This window comes from Talpa europaea (assembly GCF_964194135.1).
Source record: "Talpa europaea genome assembly, chromosome: X".
Classification (NCBI taxonomy): Eukaryota; Metazoa; Chordata; class Mammalia; order Eulipotyphla; family Talpidae; genus Talpa; species Talpa europaea.
In genome coordinates, this window is record NC_140081.1 from 37,607,078 (window position 1) to 37,627,481 (window position 20,404).

At 33.6% G+C, this 20,404-nt stretch overlaps 1 protein-coding gene across 2 annotated transcripts in view; it reads left to right on the plus strand.

The window, feature by feature from the left end:
- The window catches only part of RRAGB (Ras related GTP binding B), a 31,940-nt gene extending 11,835 nt beyond the window's left edge, over positions 1-20,105 (plus strand). For both annotated transcript variants that reach the window (XM_084258567.1, XM_084258568.1), the window contains 6 exons: positions 624-846; positions 11,203-11,298; positions 13,428-13,550; positions 17,139-17,230; positions 18,473-18,588; positions 19,838-20,105. In XM_084258567.1, coding sequence (XP_084114693.1) covers positions 624-846; positions 11,203-11,298; positions 13,428-13,550; positions 17,139-17,230; positions 18,473-18,588; positions 19,838-19,935 — 748 coding nt within the window. In that variant the 3' untranslated portion in view covers positions 19,936-20,105. The remainder of the gene's footprint in view (positions 1-623; positions 847-11,202; positions 11,299-13,427; positions 13,551-17,138; positions 17,231-18,472; positions 18,589-19,837) is intronic.
- Positions 20,106-20,404: the final 299 nt, after the last annotated feature.

The following is a 20,404-nucleotide window of genomic DNA, read 5'->3' on the forward strand; positions in this document are numbered from 1 at the left end:
CACTGCTAAAAAGTTATCTTGGAGTCATTTTCATATTCATTAAGCACCTAGATTCTGTACTAAATGAAAGTTGGGAAATAATAGCAAACAGTAACAGACATTGTCCTTGCCTTATGGAACTTGCTGTCTTGGGAAGTAAATGCCATTAATTAAAACCTTATGTAAACACATGTAACATCACACTTGTAGTAAATTGAAAATAAGAATAAAGTATTGGTATGATGACTATGATGACTGGATTTATACAAGTCAGAGAGGTCAGGGATGGTTTTTATGAAGATGTATAGATTGAACTGAAATCTAAAAAGCAAAGTAGGAATTAATTAGTTGTAGAGGTAGGGGGATAATATGTGAAACAGTGAATAGCATGTGTGAAGGCCCCTAGGTGGATAGACCATGGGCCACAAGAACTGAGGTAAGTATATTTGAAACACGAGTGGGTCAAAGGGGGTGCAGCTTAAGGTACAGCTTAAGAAATGAAAAGGTAAGGTGAGACTCATTTGCTATTTTTACTTTAAAGCCTTAATATTATCATTTGTATTGATTAGGTTAACACAAATAGAACTTAAGTAGGAGTGACTAAACTGAGGACTTGCTTATTACCTAGATTTTTTTCCTGCTAGACAGGACACCTTCATGGAAAATTATTTCACTAGCCAACGGGACAACATCTTCCGAAATGTGGAGGTTCTGATTTATGTCTTTGATGTGGAAAGCCGGGAACTGGAAAAGGACATGCATTATTACCAATCATGCCTAGAGGCCATTCTGCAGAACTCTCCAGATGCCAAAATCTTTTGCTTGGTGCACAAAATGGATCTGGTACAGGAGGATCAACGGGACCTGGTAAGAAAGGGTGCTTGATCAAATGGTTTTTATACCATTCTTTTTTCAGGAAAAAATTCTCAGCATAAGCTTTCAAAATAGACTTCTGTCATTGTTTTTTTTTTTTTTAATTAAGAATCTTTATTTTATCTTCCAGGTAACTTGCTTACTTACATCTTGAGATTTTCCTTCAAGCATTTTGTCTCCATTTGAAGTTCAGTGAAATATCACAGTAGTTTCCTGAAACAATAAATGTCACTCTATTTTACTAGTGATGTCATTTTAGTTGTAAATATTTGCACAATTATGATTGCTAAAATTTTGAAGTATACTTTTAGTAATTTTAGTTTTATTCATTTCCATTGGGCAATCATAATATTTATCAACATGTGAAGTAAAGTTTCAAAGAAGGTAATTTCCCCCGCAATGGAGCCTGTATTATCATCTCTGAGAGATGGAGTAGACCATTTCTGTTAACAAAAATGAAAATATACTTTAAAGAAGAAATCCTAGCAGTTACTGCTATCATTACAATGATAGCAGTCTCTATTACAATGAAAGCCAGTCTCTATTGGAAATATGTTTTAACTTACACAAAACCAAAATGTGCTATGCAGAGGGAATTTATTGTTAGGTAAAAGAAGTCTATTGGAAGTGAATCTATTTCTTCCCCTGTTCTCAGTAGATCTGTTTAGGTCAATCCTTGATTAAACTACTTTATTTCAGTTTATTTCTGTTTGTGTGTATGTATGTATGCATTTTTATTGGAGTGTAATTGATATAAAACAATTTCAGGTGTACAGTATTATGATTCAATATTTATATATACTATAAAATGATCACAATAGTTAACATCTATCGTCATACATAGTTACAATTTTTTTCATGTGATGAGGACATTTAAGGTCTCATAGCAACAGTAAAATATGCAATATGGTATTATTAACTATAGTCACCATGTTGTGCATTATATCCTCATGACATACATAACTTGAAGTTTGTACCTTATAACATCCTTTACCCATTTCTTCAACCCCCATCCCTGCCTCTGTATCTAAGGTTTTGTTTTTGTTTTTATAGATTACACATATAAGTGAGATGATATAGTATTTATCTTTCTCTGACTTATTTCACTTAAGCATAATGCCATCATTTTCCATCCATGTTGCAAATGGTAATATTTTGTTCCTTTTTATGACTGAATAGTATTCCATTGTGTATACAGTAATGCATTACTTAACAACAGGGACACATTCTGAGAAATGTGTCCTTCACTGATTTCATCATTCTGTGAACATGGCAGTAATTATACAAACCTCAGTGATACGACCTATTACACACCTAGGGTACATGGTGTAAACTTTAGGAATCACCATAATTTATGTGGTCTGTCATTGACTGAGACATTGTTAAGCTACACATATAATACAAATTCTTCATTCATTTTCATTCAGAGACACTTAAGTTGTTTCTATATCTTGGCTATTTAAATAATGCTTCAGGGAACATGGGGATGCACGTATCTTTTTGAATTAATGTTTTCTTTGGATAAATACCCAGAAGTAGAATTTCCAGGTCATAAGTTAATTCTATTTTTTTAAGAAACCTCAATTCTGTTTTCCATAGTTGCTGCACCAATTTACATTCCCAACAACAGTGCACGTGAATTCCCTTTTCTGTATATCCTCACCAACACTTGTTACTTTTTGTCTTTTTAATAATAGTCACTCTGTCACGTGTCAGGTGATATTGTGGTTTTGATTTGCATTTCCCTGATATGTGATGTTGAGCATTGTTTTATGTTTTTATTTTCCATCTGTATGTTTCTTTGAAAAAATGTGTTCATATCATCTGCCCTTTTTTCAGTCTGATTGTTTTTTTTTCCTTCTGAGTTATATGAATTTTTTTTATATTTAGATATTAACCCCTTTTCAGATATAAGATTTTCAAATATCTTCTCCCTTTCTGTAGGTCACCATTTCACTTTGTTAATGATTTCCTTTGCTGTGCAGAACTTTTTAGTTTGATGTAGCCCCAATTGTTTATTTTTGCTTTTGTTGCCTTTGCTTTTATAGTCAGATCCAAAACCATCACAGGACTGCTGTCAACCACCTATATTTTCTTCTATGAGTTTTATGGTTTCAGGTCTTAAATTCAAGTCTTTAATCCATTTTGAGTTAAGATAGTGTGCCTATCATTTGTTTTTAAAAACACTATTAAATTTTCTTTGGCTAGGAGAAAGAAAATATATTCATTTCACAATTTTCCGATTTAGGTGACCTGAATGTGTAGAATCACTAAGTAGCTTTTACATATTTTTAAGTATATGTGCTGCTTCTGTTTTACTGTCCATCACAGTAGGCAGTTACTGCAAAGACTGACTACCAGGGGTGAAATGAAGAAAGGCTGCAGCTATCACTAGGTTAATTTAGAGAACTGGTATGAACCAGTTCAGATGCCAACTACACTGTGTTAGGTACAATGCTAAAAGTTTCTCATAATTTCACTAACATGGTATGTTTTCCTTTCATAGCATGGGAGTTAATACATGCAAATTTAAACTAGAGAAAATAAAATAGCAAAGATAAACTCCTAGATAGCTCTGAGATTACATGAACAGCAAATCACAAACATCATCTCACTTTAGTTTACTCAATTAAAAAAAAGAAAATTAGATTTTAAAGTATAACCTGAAAGTTTAGATCCTATATTTCCAAAGATAAGGCTGGGTAAGGAAGTTTTAGACTGTTCTGTTGATAAAGAATATAGTTCCTTTTTTGAAAACAAGAAGTCTAAGGATACCCTTTTTTGATAATAGTTGTGATGAGGAATGCTTAACCCCAAACACAGTTGCAGGATTGCATTTAGCGTTTCAGTGTTTGGTTATTTTGGATGTCTAGGCTAGCTTATTGACTTTCAAACCTACTTGGTTTTATTCCATATTTCAATCTAAAAAACTGCTTTTGAGTATCTTGTTTTTTAATTCCTTATTAATATTAGGTCTGTTTTGATTCAGCAGAACATCTTGTAGGTAGCTTGGGCTTTTAGATTGTTAAGGACTTTGTTATTGTTTTTTCTGTTTTGCTTCATTTATTCATTGGCCCAATTTACACACACACACACACAAAAAAAAAAAACTAGAGCATTTCAACAATAGAATTTTTAATTATTTGTAATTTATACTGATTATTGTATTGTTTTGTAACTGCTTATATAAATATCCACAAAGATATATTAATGTTCTTTGTGGGATTTTAAGATTAATTAAGAAAAGTATACTTTCATTAAAAATTTAGATTGGGGAGTTTTAAAGTAAAAATTCATTCCTAAATATCAGTTTCAAGCAAATATTAGTTACAGTTCTGAGAGAAACAAAACCAATAAGAATATGTGTGTGTATCTGTATGTATCAAGAAATTGGTTTTCAGGTATAGATTCATAAAATTGCAGAGGCTAACAATCAAAATCTGTAGGAGAGGCTGATAGACTGAAGACCCAGGCAGGAAACAGTTGATGTTTAGCTTGAGTTGGAAGGAAGTGTGGAGGTAGATTTCTTTATGCTGGTGGATGGCAGTCTTTTTCTCTTAAGGTCTTATACTGATTACATAAATCTCATTCACATTATGGAGGGGAATCTGCTTTATTCAAGGTCTACTGACTTAAGTACTAATCTCATCTAAAAAATACCTTCATAGCAATATTTAAACTGGTGTTTCACCAAATGTCTAGTTATTATGGCTGAGCCAAGTTAATAATAAAATTTGTTTATTCATTTTATTAAATTTGTCTATATGATTTTAGGGTTACATTTTTACTCCTCCATATGTATGTTCTTATGCTTCTATCACCCTCCATCAAACCTCTGGTGCCAGTGCCCTATTACTTCATAAATCCCCTCTTGACTTCCCTTAGATCCCTCTGGTAACCAGTTTATTTTTCATTAACTATGAGATTTGTCTTTGCTGTAGTTTGCATTATTTTTATTTTTTTGCGGGGTAGGGGAGTATTTATATTCCACAGATAAACGAAGCCATCCAATATCTGTCTTTAACTTTCTGGCTTATTTTGCTTAGCAAGGTCCATCCATTTTGTCCCAAAAGGCATTATTTCATTGTTTTTGTTTTTTTTTTTAATAGATGAGTAGTGTTGCATTGAGTATATATTCCACAATTTCTTTATCCAGTCACCTTTCAATGGCCACTTAGGTTTATTCCATGACTTGACAATTGAGGGAAGTTGTGATATGAGCATAGAAGTACATAAATCTTTTTGTATTACAGTTTTACTACTGTTTACTACAGTTTTACTACAGTTTTTACTACAGTTTTATTACAGTTTTGGCAGATACCTAGCAGAGGCAATGCTGAATCACATGGGATTTCCATTTTTCTTTTTAAATTTTTTTTTTAAATTATGGTAACATTAGTTTAAAACACTATATATTTTTATTTTCTTAAGGTCGCTCCATACTATTTCCCATAGAAGTTGCACCAAATTACATTCCTACCAACAGTGGATGACAGTTTCTTTTCCTCCATATCCTTGGAAAATTTGTTGTTTCTATTCTTTTTGATAAAGGCAACTCTCACAAGGGTGAGATGTTATCAAATTGTGGTTTTGATTTGTATTTCCCTTAAGTGATGTTGAACAAATTTTCATATGCCTGTACTGCAATCTGAACGTATTCTTTAGCTCATGACTTTTGCAGCAGCATGGGTGTTTTCAGTTCTTATATCCAAATATTTGATCCATTTTGAATTTTTTTGTGTGTGGACTTAAGTATGGATCTATAATAGTTAACATTATTTTGCATGTGTTTCTCCATGTTTCCCAACACTATTTATTAAAGAGAATTTCCTTTCTCCATTGCATGGTCAAGCTTCTTTATTGATCTTCTAAAAAAAATAGCTGACCATATTTTTGAGGGATTTTCTTTGGGCTGTGTGTTCAGTTCCATTGGTCTGTGTTTCTGTTTTCTGTTTCAATGCCATACTGTTTTGATTACTGTTGCTGTATAGTATAGTTGGAAGTCAAGGTGTATGATGGCTCCATTTAGCTTCTTTTCTCAGAGTGAATTTGGCTATTTGGTACCTTTTTAGTCCATATAAATTGTATAATTGTTCTAGTTCTTTGAAAAAAAAGTCACTGGGAGTATTTTATACCATTGATAGGTATTACATTGAATATAAATGCTTTAAGTAATATGGTTATTTTAACAATGCTTATTCTTGCTATACATGAACACAGATTATCTTTCCATTTCTCTGTCTCTTTTTTTCATTTCCTTTGTCAGAGTTTCATAGTTTTCATTGTATAGGCCATTTCCCTCTGTTAAATTTGTTCCCAAGTATTTCATTCTTTGTGATGCAATTGTTAATGGTATTATTATTAAAAATGTCCATTTCCTTTGATACATTGGGCATATAAATGCAACTGACTTTTGTGTATGGATTATGTCTTCTGCCACTTTAGTATTTCTATTTCTAATAGTTTTTTGGAAGAGTTCTTTGGGCTCTATAGGTATATTATATATCTGCAAATAGCAACAATTTCAATTGTTCTTTTACAATTCAGATTCATTTTATGTCTTTTTCTTGCCTAATTGCTCCAGGTAGGACTTCCAATACTGTGTTGAACTGTAATGATGGCTGTAGACATCCTTGCCTTTTTCCTACCTGAGAGATATGTTTGCAGTTTTTTTACCACTGAGTATGTTTTTGGCTGTAGGCTTGTATTATGGCTTTTATTATGTTTGGATAGCATCCTTTTACTGCCATTTTATTGAGTATTGTTTTTAAAGATTTATTTATTTATTTATACAAGCACTGGGTACAGTCAGAAGGTGAGAGAGGAGGGTGAGAGAATTCACCAGAGACAGAGAGGGGAACCGAACAGGCAGACTGACGAAATACACTGCTGAGGGGAGCAGTGGGCCCAGCAGGAGAGGTCTGCATGCCATGTGCGACCCTCGCTGGTGGCCGGGGATCCAACCAGAGCTGCAGAGGCTGCGGGCAGCTTCGCAGCCCAGCGCTCAACCGCTGAGCCACCAGGAGAGACCCTTATTGAGTATTTTTTAATCATAAATGGATATTATCTTGTGGAATACTTTTTTGGCATTTATTTAAATGATTGTGCATTTTTTTGTATTTTTGTTGTGATCTAGTTAATGGTGTTGATTGATTTATGTAGAATCAGTCTTGCATCCCTGGAATGAAACCTGCTTGGTCATGTTGAAAGATTCTCTTAATATTTGCTGTATTCAGTTTGCTAGTATTCTTTTGAGGACTTTGGCACCTATGTTCATCAGGGTTATTAGCCTGTAGCTTTTAGATTTTCTTTGCACTATCTTTGTTTGGTTTTTGGGATAAGGATAATGTTAGCTTCATTTTATCTGTTAGGGAGCTCTCCTTTGATTTTTTTTTTGAAGAGTTTGAGTGGAATAGGTATTAGGTTCTCCTTGGATGTTTGGTAGAGTTCACTGGAGAAGCTTTGTAGTCCTCACGGTTTGTGCTTAGGAACACATTTTGATTACTCTTTCAATTTCTGTGCTTGTGATTGAACTGTTTAAGCTGTCTCTTTCATCCTGGTTAAGTTTTGGAATGATAAGTCTACAGATTTGTCTATTTCTTTGACATTGTCCAGATTATAGAGACATAGTAGGTTTTTTTGATATCACCTCTTTCATTTGATGATTATATTTTCTCCTTTAGTAATCCTAGCTAATGGGTTGTCAATTTATTTTTTTCCAACAAACCAGCTTTTGATTTCACTAATCCATTATACCATATCTTTGTTTTTAATTTATTTATGTTCTAATTTTTATAATTTCCATCCTTCTACTGATTTTTGAATTCATTTTTTCTTTTTCTAATTCCTTCATCTGTAAGGTTAGCTTGTTTATGTGAGGTTTTTTGTTAATGTTGTTGTGTATTGCCTTGAAATTCCCTCATAGTACTGCTTTTAGAGCATACCACACAACCTGGTATTTTGTCTCTCCATTTCTGTGAGTTTCCGAATCCTTTTAATTTTTTCTTGATTTCTTCATTGACTCAGGAGTTGGTCAGAAGCACTTTGTTTGGTTCCCACATATTTTGTTTTTTTGGTTACTTTTTCTGGTTAATTTCTAGCTTTTTACCATTGGGATCAGAGAAGATGCTTGATATATTTTATATTTTAATGTTTTCTGAAAAATGATTAGTGTTCCAGCATATGATCTATTCTTGAGACTGTTTCCTATGCACTTGAAGGAATGTATGTTCATTTGTTTAGAGGGAAGGCTCTTTAAATGTTTATTAAGTCCATCTGGTCTGTTCCAACATTTCATTTAAAGCCATTATTTGAGTAGTGTGTTGACGTTTCCAACAATAATTGTATTTTTTTCAATATGATTATTATGTCTCATTTTTATAACTCTTTCCCCTTGTGTGTTACGTACATAAACATGAGTATAAAATATATCTTCTTGGTCAATTGTTCCCTAGATCATTACGCATGCCCATCATTGTCTCTGATGACCTTTTTGGCTATAAGTCTAGTTTGTCAGATACAAGAATAGCAGTTCCTGCTTTTCTCTCTGTTACTGGCTGAGGATATTTCTCCAAACTTTGAGTTTGTTTTTGTCTTTCAGTTTTAAATATGTTTCTTGCAATCAAAGTATGGCTGAAAATTTTTTACCCAGTTCATCATTCTGTGCCTTTTATTTGGTGAATTCAGGACATTCACAATTAGGGAGATTAGTGATATGTGATGTATATTAACTGTCATTCTGCTTTTTGGTTTTTCATTGTTTTATATTTCTTTTGTTCTTGTTCAACTTGTCTGTCTGCATTCTTCCATTTGAATGGCTTTGTCTAATGATTCTCTCAGCCTCTTCATTTCTTCTTCTGTGTGCCTCTGTTCTAGGTTTTGGGTTAGTGCTTACCATGTGGATTTTATCAAGCTTACTATACTTTAAAAAGTCCTTCGTGGGCCGATGTCGACTCCCTGACATTTAACTATACAGGTTCTGTTCTTTTCCTCCTTTCCTTTAGTGTTTTGTTGCTGACTCATAATATTCTTATTTATGCTTCTAATTTTTAATTCCTATTGTCAATTTGCTCAGGGTTTTGTGTCTTGTTTTTCATCTTCATGTAGAATAATCAATGTTTCTTGTGTGGCAGTTCTGGTGGTGATGAACTCCATTAGCTTCTGTTTGTCTGGGAAAGACTGTATTTCACCGTCACGTTTGGATGATAATTTTGCAGGATATTCCTGGCTAGCAATTCTTGTCTTTTAAGATTATGAATATTTCATTCCACTCTTTTCTTGCCTGGAGGGAGATTGTAGCAAAATTTGAGGAAAGTCTAGTCTGGATGCCTTTGTATATTACTTTTTTAGACTGCCTATAAAAGTTTATATTTATCTTTGATTTTTGGTAATTTAAGAATGATTTGTCTTGGTGTAGTCTTTTTTAATTTAGAAATTTGTGTGTTTTTTCTACTTTCTGGGTAGTTATGCTTAATTCTTCTGTTAGTTTCAGAAAATCCTCATCTGTTATTTCTTTGAAAAGTATTTGTGCTCCCTTCTCTCTTTTCTCCCTCTGGAATACTCATTATATTTATGTTACTGCATGTAATTGAGTCTGATATTTGTCATAGTGTCCTTATTTTCTCTAAATCTTTTATTTTTCTGGTTAGGAGATATGTAAAAAATTTGAGCCTTGTATTTCTGAAATGTTCTCTCTGCTAGTTTAATTCTATTTATCTTCATATCATTCTGTCCTATTTTGTGTTATTTGAATATTTTGAATCTCTTTGGTGATCACTTTCCTTTCTGGACCTCCTTTCTATAATCTTGTATCTGCCTATTTGTCTTTGATGTTTCAGTATCTCATTTAGCATTTTTATTGTTATTTTAAAGTATAGAGACTAAAATGGTAGTCTCTATTTCTGTGTCCTTTAATGTCTGAACTTTTATTATCTTTTTACTTTTCCATCTTGTTTTCAGATCTTCCTTGCTTCCTAGACATATGTGTTGCCTATTTGCTTTTTTGTAGTTGGGTTACTATGAGTTTAGTTTTGTTCATCTTTCTTTTTTGCGATGGTGTAAAGTGGTGACAGGAGGACAGGCAGGGTCTTAAATATCAGTGACTGTCTTGTGGAATGAGGTAGTTCACCTCTGCCCCTCTCTTCTCCAAAGCAAGCTCCATTCAATGCTTCAGTTATCTCAACTTCCCACCCTGCCTCCTTGCTCCTCCATATTGTGGCAGGGACCTAGGCTGTAAGTACTGTGTCCACGTGAGTCTTAACACTTGAATGGCAAGTTCTCTTCCCCATGTCTTATTTCCTTTCCTGTTGAACTTGAACCAATTCCAGCAGAGCTTCACCTGAAGTTTCTTTATTCTCCCTCCATTAAGGGGGATTAGAGGATCTTTTCTTGCCTGCACTGGTGATGAAATTCCCAGTGACTCCTACCATTCCCACACCTGCATGTGATTGTACTCCTTGCTGTGAAGTCCATGAAATTCACTGCACCCATATGCCCATAGATGGCTAACCGCCAGCCTTTTTCTCAGCTGGGGTATCTTGTTTCCTGGCCATACTCTCCTTCCTTGCAGCAAGCCACCAATATTAATGTAAATCATTTATAGAAAAGTTCTGCTAGGAAAATTCCAAATCTTTGAGTGAATTTTTTTTATAGTTTTATTAATAGGGAAGGTGATTCCAACCTCTCTTTTGTGCTATGGAGTGAATTTATACCTACAGTTAACCATTACAGTGTACACACACTCACTACAAACCCACCCAGTCATGGAAAATATCTGTGTATATATATTTGTATAAATAAATATTTTCCATGTTTACATGGGCATATATACGTAGATTCATATCCAAAATAAGTATATATTTGTGTGTTTAAGGATGTTATAGCCATATAACTGAACAGATATACTCCATAAATATATGAGTTTTAATATATATGAGTTTATGCACATGTGTGTGAGAAAGACATCTACAAATGTTAAAGAATTTTTATTTATAAAATCTTGATGTGGATATAGCTATCTTAAATTGCCCAACTGGGTGATTTGGAATGTTAAATATTTTTATTAGGACTCCTCTGTATTATTAATTTTATTTTCCAGCATAGTGTCATAAGTGTGTACTGAGTACTAGCATCAGGGGCTTGAAGAATCCTGATAGCAGTTGCACTTTTAAATCTGATCTGAAATCATTTCTGCATCCTCATTTATGAAGTAAAATGCATAGTCAAGAAATTCCACTGAGGAAATCATTAAAGCTCCTGTTTAAAATATTCTGAGATAATTATGTCTCAGATTTTGCTGTGATAGAGGAGATCTCTTATATGCTGATGAGTGTGTTGGACTTCTTAATTCAGATTTTTAAAGAGAGAGAAGAAGATCTGAGGCGCTTGTCTCGCCCATTGGAATGTTCTTGTTTCCGAACATCTATCTGGGACGAAACCCTCTATAAGGTGTGTATATGTCCCTGAATTCCCTTATTTTAAGAGCATGATAAAAGCTAGAAGGGTATTATCAAAACTAAAAGGTTTTTAATTCTTAGCCAGCTAGATGTGTTGTACTAAAAACAAATCTACAATAAACTGTTTGGAAAATATCAGACTTAACCTTAAGAGATTTTGGTTTTGATCTTAGATTGTGTCGACATACCTACCAAATCACACTGAATTAGCCAGTTTGGTCATGATTAACTTGATACTGATCTTCGTGACAACAGAGGTTTCACTGGCCATCCTCTATTTTGACCTGTTGTGATCTCAATGCTGATTGGAGCTGTGTCTAATATTCAGGTACCTCTACAGGATATAAACTAGTCTGCCTAGAAGAACAATATTTAGGGGAGAGATTGAAAAAGGGAATCTTAGAATGAGGCATGCTATGCCTAGAGTATGTTAGCATCAACATTTTTGACAAATTGGAGACTAGCATTCTTTCAACCAAAAGGATTGTTCCCATTGCTGGAATGGATACCACACTGCTTGCAGTAGTTGTAAAGGTTACATCAATAGCTGTGTTTTGGATGAAGCTGAAATTACCTTTTGGGCACATAGACTTCCTTATCCTGCTTCCTCTCTTTCTTCTACCGATCTAGTGATTTGAAAGATGGCTCCACTTATATCCTCCTGTGGTCAGACCTTTCCTTCAGACTGCTTATGTTATACATTGACAAGTTTGACTCTGGGTGGGAAAGCATCCTTCTCTGTCATTGGTAGCTACAGCTTCAGTATCAACTGCATCTGACAAGTATCTGCAATCAGAAGCTCAGAAACCTGATTTTGCAAGGAGAGAAACTACTGGACTTTTAAAAGAGCCATTGATTTATTTTTTTAACTAATTCATTTCCCCTCCCCCCCAATATTATATTAACCCAGCCTCACTCTAATGACAGATCATTTTGCGATACCTATGTAGGAAATACTATCCTAGATTAATTTGGGCTGAATTTCTCTCAAAGCCTTATTCCCATAGAACAGGTAACCATGAATAAGGATGGACATGATGCACTAAGAACCAACTGCGGTGTGAAGGATGGCAATACATAGCACGGCCAAAGACAATTGGCTAAACACTGCTGTGAGTGACAATGTCTCTGCTGTGGTTAGCTTTGGTGATTTCTCCAAGGTAAATTCAGCAGTGACATTTACACGGACCTGGGAACTTGGAACCGGAACCCCCATACCTATATAATAAAACTAATTGGAACATAGACATGGCTGTATTAAGTCACTGTTGCATAAAGCTGACTTAAATTTTTATAGTAAGTTTTTATCTGAAAGCACTCATTTCATACCTGCTTGATGCTATTCAACACACAATAAGACCAAGTTCCTGCCCTCTAGTTGGGGAGAAAAGAACATTGTACAATTTAACAGACAAATTGGAGTGAGATTGAAGGAAGTATTATAATGAAAATTCAAATTAAAGAGCCTTAAATGAATATAGGGGAGGTGTGGTTAATTTCAACTTTTTAGTTTTACTCCTCTGGATGAAGTCAGTTTTAGGCAAACACAGTGGTCCATTTTTAATTCCATTTGATCCATAATTTATATAGCTGACAATAAGCTTTTTGGATTCATAATGCCACTAATTTCTTGTGTATGTTATTCCATGGAGAGGAGTGGCCATTTGTCCATGTGAGTGATATTTCATAAAGTTGATTCTTGCATATATATTAAATACAACATTATTAGGTTCTAATCTCTTGTTACATGGTTGTACTTAAATGTCTGTCCATATTTGAATGACCAGAATAGAAGCTTTTTACTCCAGTAGATCAGTTTTCAACTTTTTTCTAAGACAACTTGATGGAATTAAATGATTTGTTTTTAGTTATCATTGGAAAGAAGTTTCTCCAGCATTTTGCAAAAGTGTTTTGAGATTTTAAGAAATCCAACTGAACGATATAAATCCCATGTTAGCTTCATTTTCTCATTTTATTTGTGTTATATTTGTTATCAGTATTTGTTTGGGACTCAATTAATCACCATATTTTGCTGTCTACGTTATAGTGAACTTATTCATTTGCAAATGTCTGGAACTGGCTGCCTGTTACTAATATTGTTCTGTGCTTCTGTTCCGTTAGGCTTGGTCCAGCATTGTTTATCAGCTAATTCCCAATGTTCAGCAGCTGGAAATGAACCTAAGGAATTTTGCTGAAATTATTGAGGCTGATGAAGTGCTTCTATTTGAGAGAGCTACTTTTCTGGTGAGAATTTTCTGCTCTCCAGATATACTTCACTTACCATCTTCTATTCAGCAACAGAGAACAACATACTACCACTTTCAGGAAGACTCTTTCCCTCTTGTCATTACTGCACATGCATAGCCTTATTTATAGAATAGTACAGTAATGCATTGCTTAATGATGAGGATATATTCTAATAACTGGATTGGTAGATGATTTCATCATTGTGCAAAAGTCATAAAACGTGCACAAACTAAGATGGTATAGCCTACTACACACCTGGACTTTATATAGGACCTATGTCTACCACCATCAGTGTGGTCTATCATTGACTGAAATATCATTGTGCCACATGTGATTGGGTTGTTAGCAATAACCCAAAAGAAGACCTTCAGTATATAGTGCCTTATATGTTAGTAAAGCTTAGAGTTTTATAGATATGTCTTATTATAGAGTTTAGATAATTTTATTTTGGCTAATAATCATTCATTTTTGTTATAGGATTCCTATTTACTATGAACATCTATTATGAAATGAAGGATATTTTCCTTTTGAGAAAACTTGTATTCCTATCCTTTCTGCAAAAAAAAAAATGAGTTAAAAACAATTTTATATGAAGTTTTATTTAGCTAGCAATGGTTTATAACATTATGTAAGTTTCAAGTATCCAGCTATATGATTCAACATCTATATACCCATGTCATGATAATCACCAAAAGTCTAATTTCCATTACAAGAGCTTGTAATGATTAAATCAGTGGAAAAGCTGAGCTCAGATGGACAGGTGAAATGAGAAAGAGGGATGTTGACATTTTTATTTTACTTATAAATTCAATTTAACAACTTTATTAGCGCTTACTTTGTGTGTAATCCTAAGGGGGGGTACAAAAACCAATTATTATAGTAAATTTTTTAAATAGCAGTAATAAAAATTAATTTGAGATGTCAAAAGAAGTGTTGATCACCTTAGAAAATGTAACTCTCAGAGCTATTCACTGTAAATTGTTTTCTGAGCTCTACCAATGCTTGGTGAATTTAGACTTGTTTATTTAATTTTTTGTTTTTATTTTAATTTTGGTGTTATGTTTTTGCTCTTCCATATGTTTACATGTTCCATTCACCCTCCACCAAATCAGCTATTCCAACATCCCTTTGCCTCCTTTCCCCACTCCCTTCTCCCTCCTACTCATTCAATTCCTTCACTAAGTCTAAGATTTATTCCTGTTGTATTTTGCATGTATATATTTTTTGGTTATTTATATTCCACAGATGAGTAAAACCTAATCTGATATCTGTCTTTCACTTTCAGACTTATTCACTTAATATAATCACTTTGAGGTGTATCCTTTTTGCTCCAAAAACCTCTGTTTCATCTTTTTTTTTCACAGCTGTATAGTATTTCATTGAGTATATATTCCACAAAATCTTTATTCTTCTATTGAAAGACACTTAGTTGATTCCCTGACTTGACAATTGTTGAAGGTGATGCTATGTACATTGGCATACATAAATCTTTTCATATAGAATTTTCACATTTTTAGGATAAATACCTAATAGAGGTATTGCTGATTCATATGGAATTTCTGTTTTTATTTTAAGAAATCTCCCTACTGTTTTCCAGAGAGGCTGCACCAACTTGTATTCCTACCAATAGTGAATAATAAGAGTTTTTACCACAAACTCACCAACAATTTATTAATTCTATTCTTTTTGATATGGGCCATTCTAACAGCAGTGAGGTGATATCTCATTGTGATTTTGATTTGCATTTCCCTTACAATAAGTGATATTGAACAATTTTCATATGTCTGTCATTTCTTAATATCTGAAGTTGGTTCCTCTTCTATATAAAATGGAGATAATATCTATGTCATAGGCTTATTGTGTAGGTTAAAGTGGCCTTATCAAAAGAGTTAGCATATTTTTGATAAAATATTAAATGTTGGTTCCTTTTGCTATTATAGCAATGGAGGATAGAGAATGCAAAGTGTAGTTTTATGAGGCCTCCCTGGTGGTGCAGTGGTTGAGCACTGGGTTGCGAAGCTGCCCGCAGCCTCTGCAGTGCCGTTGGATCCCCGGCTGCTGGGCGAGGGTCCCACATGGTGCGCAGACCTCTCCTGCCATGACCGCTGCTCCCCTCAGCAGTGTATTTCGTCAGTCTGCCTGTTCTGCTCTCCGCTCTGGTTCTGGTGAATTCTCTCACCCTCCCGCACTTCTGACTGTACCCAGTGCTTGTATAAATAAACAAATAAATCTAAAAAGAAAAAAAGTGTAGTTTTTACCCCTTCCTTTGTAGAAACCTTGTTACCCTAGCTGTATTTGTGAACTATCCTTCCAGCTAGCTGGTACAGGTGAGTCAAGGAGTCCTGACAAGAGCATCTTTCTGCTTCAGCCCACTGGCAGAGGTCATTTGCTTTGAATTACACTACCCTAAAGACTGTTTTTCCTGCTGGTGTGAATAGCAACAAGCAAGTGAGCTAGTCTATCTTCATATATATGACATGACAGAATTTTACTTCAGCAGTTTACTTCTGCCAGTATCCATCACACATGATCATAGAGGTTAATCTAATATAAGCTCCCTGTTCTTCACTAACTCTAACAGGTGGCTTTAGTGTATTTTGAAGACTAAGTTTAGGTATTATTGACTAGTTTCATTGAGGGTATTGAAGTCAAATAAGGGGGACTTGTTCCTCCATTTATCTAAGAATTGTGTTTTGAAAGTTTCATATGCTTTCATTGAACTGCTCTGCAAATTTTCTTCTGGTGAGTGATTCAGTTTTGCTTCCTATGAGAAATTCACATGTATATAATCAGCCTGGAGGAAATACTCATATGGTTTTATTAAAATCTGAAAGTGTTAGGTGAAGTATTTTTGACATGGTGTGGGATGTTTGTCATGAATACATTTATTTATAAATTCAGTACATTAAGTTAACCTCAAGAACAACTAAGGATTTTTATTTATTTTTTCTTTTTGTTTTATACATTTATAAATCAAAACCCATCCTATGAAATATTGAAATAAGATAAACATTTAATAATTGAAATGAAGAATAATAGCTATGAAACAAAATAGATAATACTTTAATGACCTAATAAAATTATAGAAAATGTTCCAGGGTGAGTCCCAATCCATGGGGATATTGAAATCATGCACAATGTTGGCAGGATATAGGACAGGAGAGAGCCAGGTACCAAATCTACCCTGAAGAATAGAGGCATAATGGGCCTCCCCGGTGGCGCAGCAGTTGAGCGCTGGGCTGCAAAGCTGCCCACAGCCCCTGCAGCACCGGTTCGATCCCTGGCCACCTGCGAGGGTCCCACATGTTGTGCAGACCTCTCCTGCCATGCCTGCTGCTCCCCTCAGCAGTAAACTTTGTCAGTCTGCCTATTCTGCTCCCCACTCTGGCTCTGGTGAATTCTCTCAATCTCCCACGCTTCTGACTGTACCTAGTGCTTGCATAAATACATACATACATACATATACATACATACATACATACATACATAAATCTTTAAAAAAAATAGAGGCATGTACCTGTCTTGAGGAGTAGCAGAAGTGATATGACTATAGAACATGGAATTAAAGGATATTGATTTTTTTAGGTGATTTCTCATTATCAGTGTAAAGAACAGCGTGATGCCCACAGATTTGAGAAAATCAGCAACATTATTAAGCAGTTTAAACTAAGCTGCAGGTAAGAGATCTTGTGTTATTTATATATCTCTGGAAAAATTTATTACCATTTTTGAGAGTTTCAAATAACTAGTTGATTATACTTCTATAGTCATGTATTATTTAACAATGGTGATATGTTCTGAGAAATGCATTAGTAGAAAATTTTGTTATTGTGCAAATGTAATAAAGTGTTATTATACAAACCTAAATAGTATATAGTCCACTACAAACCGCAGCTATATGGTGTTGGCTTTTCGGAACCACCATGATATATATGATCTGTCATTGATGGAGACATTGTTAAGCAACACACATTTTCAAAAAGGTTTCTTCAATCAAAAAGAAAACTAAAACTCTAAGAGAGCCTACAATTGACTGGGGTAAAAGTCATTATCCTTTAGTGCAAAATCAACTGATATAAAAAAAAGCATATGAAAAATATATAAACAGAGCACCCTTTTGGGATGTTTAATAATACTTGGGGAGAAATAAATTTAAAAAATTCATAAGAGTTTTAAAAAAGTAGAAAGAAGGATAATTTGCCTTACCAAATAAAAAGATTTACTATAAATATACAGCATTTAAAATAATGAGATACTGACTAAGAAATGGTACAACACAGAGAGTACAGAAATGCTGAACTATGTTGTCTCAGCTTTGGTTAAATACAATTTGAATCTTAGCATTGTGAATATAGGAAGAAAGAGAGACTCAGCATTATAATTTAATAAAGATTCAATAATCAAAATTCTTACCCTGGTAAAACTTCGATGTCTAGACAATAGAAAAATTTACTCATTTTATGCCTTAACACAGTTTGAGACTTTCTGACATGTTTATGCTAATATTTTTAAGAAGAAATAGAAAATGACATGCATATGTTACCTTGTTTATTTTAGAAGTGGAATCATTAATTGAATTTCAATATAATATTCAAAAGATATAGTTACTAATCTATATTAGTAGTTTTAACCTAAGCTTCTTAAATACTAGAGAAATCTTTTTTTAATAGGAATTTTGGTCTAAACCCACTTTGATTTCACAGTCAATAGCAAGTCCTAATCCACTTTCTATCTCAGTCACTTTCCAAAACATGTTAATTCAGCATTAGAGCTTCCGTGCAAAATAAAGTGGGATTAGTGATTAACCATCTAAATGAAGTGATGATTTGAGGCATAATACTATGAAAAAGTGTAACATAAAAGATAAGAATTTATTATAATGTTATTATATTTACTAATTTTTCTCCTTTTTCCTATAGCAAGTTGGCTGCCTCTTTCCAAAGCATGGAAGTCAGGAACTCTAACTTTGCTGCTTTTATTGACATCTTTACATCCAACACTTATGTGATGGTTGTGATGTCTGATCCATCCATTCGTAAGTTTAAACTTAGCTGACATAGGTTCAAAACTATGTGTTCTTTAAACTAGAGTTAATACTTTTTAGATATTATAAAATTATTTTATAGTGAGAATGGTTGCATAACAGTATGAATGCACTTAATGCCACTGACCTTAAGCATACTTAATGTACACTTAAAAATAGTTAAAATGGTAAATTTCTTGTTAGGTTTATTTTACCAATTTTTTAAAGCTAATATAGTACTAGTGGTAAGTAGTTTTTTAGTTAATACATATATATGGAAACTTAAAAAAATATTAGACTTGAGTACTTATTTCAAAAATCAAGTTACTAAATTTACAGTTTTTAAAGAAAAGAATGCATTATCACCATTTAGTCATGTTCTATATGAACTATTAATGGAGACTATCCCATTCCAAGGCTGTAATTGAGTAATTTTATGTATTGCCTCATCTCAAATTTACACATAACAACATTCTTTGCTGAATTCTAAGCAATGGGTATATAATATAGTTAGAATGTAAGAGCTTTACCTAATTCTGTATGTAATGTGATTTATAATAAGAAGTGTGTGTGTGTGTGTGTGTGTGTGTGTGTGTGTGTATGGTCTTCTTTGTACAGAGCTCCTAATACTTGTGATTTCCTAAACAGTGAGAATACTGTGAAGAAAAAAAAAGTAAAGAAAGAAAAGAATGTGTGGTTTATATACTATGTGGTATAAATTTTCAAGACTAGTCAATCTGAATCCTGAATTATAATTAAAATTATTCAGCCATTTTGTATGTTATTTTCCATTCCTAAGTACTATATTCCAATTTTTGTGTTATGGACATAAAGGGAGGTATTTGGTGCTTGCATGTCATATTAGTCATATCCCCTAACTATTGAATTAAAAGTTCTAGCATTATTTCCAAGATGTTCCCAGAAATTTGAATTCTCTCTGATATGTTGACTTTTCTGACCTTAGGTTAATATTAAAATGCAACATAAATTAAATAAATAAATAAATAAATAAAGTGCAACATAAAATAATGGGTTTATAACCTCAAGCCTAAAGATTTTATAAGCTTATTTTTTAATCTCTGTTTTTAGGATATAAACAAATCTACTTATCCGGAAAATTAAATGATGGTTAACTTGGTACCTCCTATCCCTGTATGTTCTCTATGATACTCATTAATGGATTTGGCTCATTTGTTTTTAATAGTCAAACTTTCCTTTAACTGTCTGTACTTAATTTGTTGGGTATCTTCCTCCACCTCAGCCTCTGCAGCTACACTGATCAACATCCGCAACGCCAGGAAACACTTTGAAAAGCTGGAAAGAGTGGATGGACCAAAACAGTGTCTTCTCATGCGCTAACATTGCCAAATGTTTCAGAAAATAAATTGAAATACTATTTCTTAATTAATCTTAATGTTGTATTAGTATATGTACGCTCTGAAATACTGTGATGCTACCATTTCTGTATTCTTCCCTACTTCCCAGTTTATCTTGGATGCTATTTACTCAAATAGCCAGTGAAGAGTTAAAAGATAAGCTGTTCATAAAGTTGGTATGACATAAAGTAGGTGCTTTTATGTGTTCTGATAACAGGTTCTTCTACTAGTGTAGGTGTTCTGATGACCTGGTTCTAATAGCTGTGTATGTCAAATTTCCCTTTCCCAACATTGTGTTGTATTCCTTGTGAGATAATACCTATGTTTGGAATATACTGTTTTCTCAGCATGAATTAAAAATATTCTGTAACTTCAATTGAAAATAAACTTGCTGTTAGGAATTTAAGTGTCTATTTTTCTGTTTCTTTGTTTCTTCAACTTTCCCCTAAAAG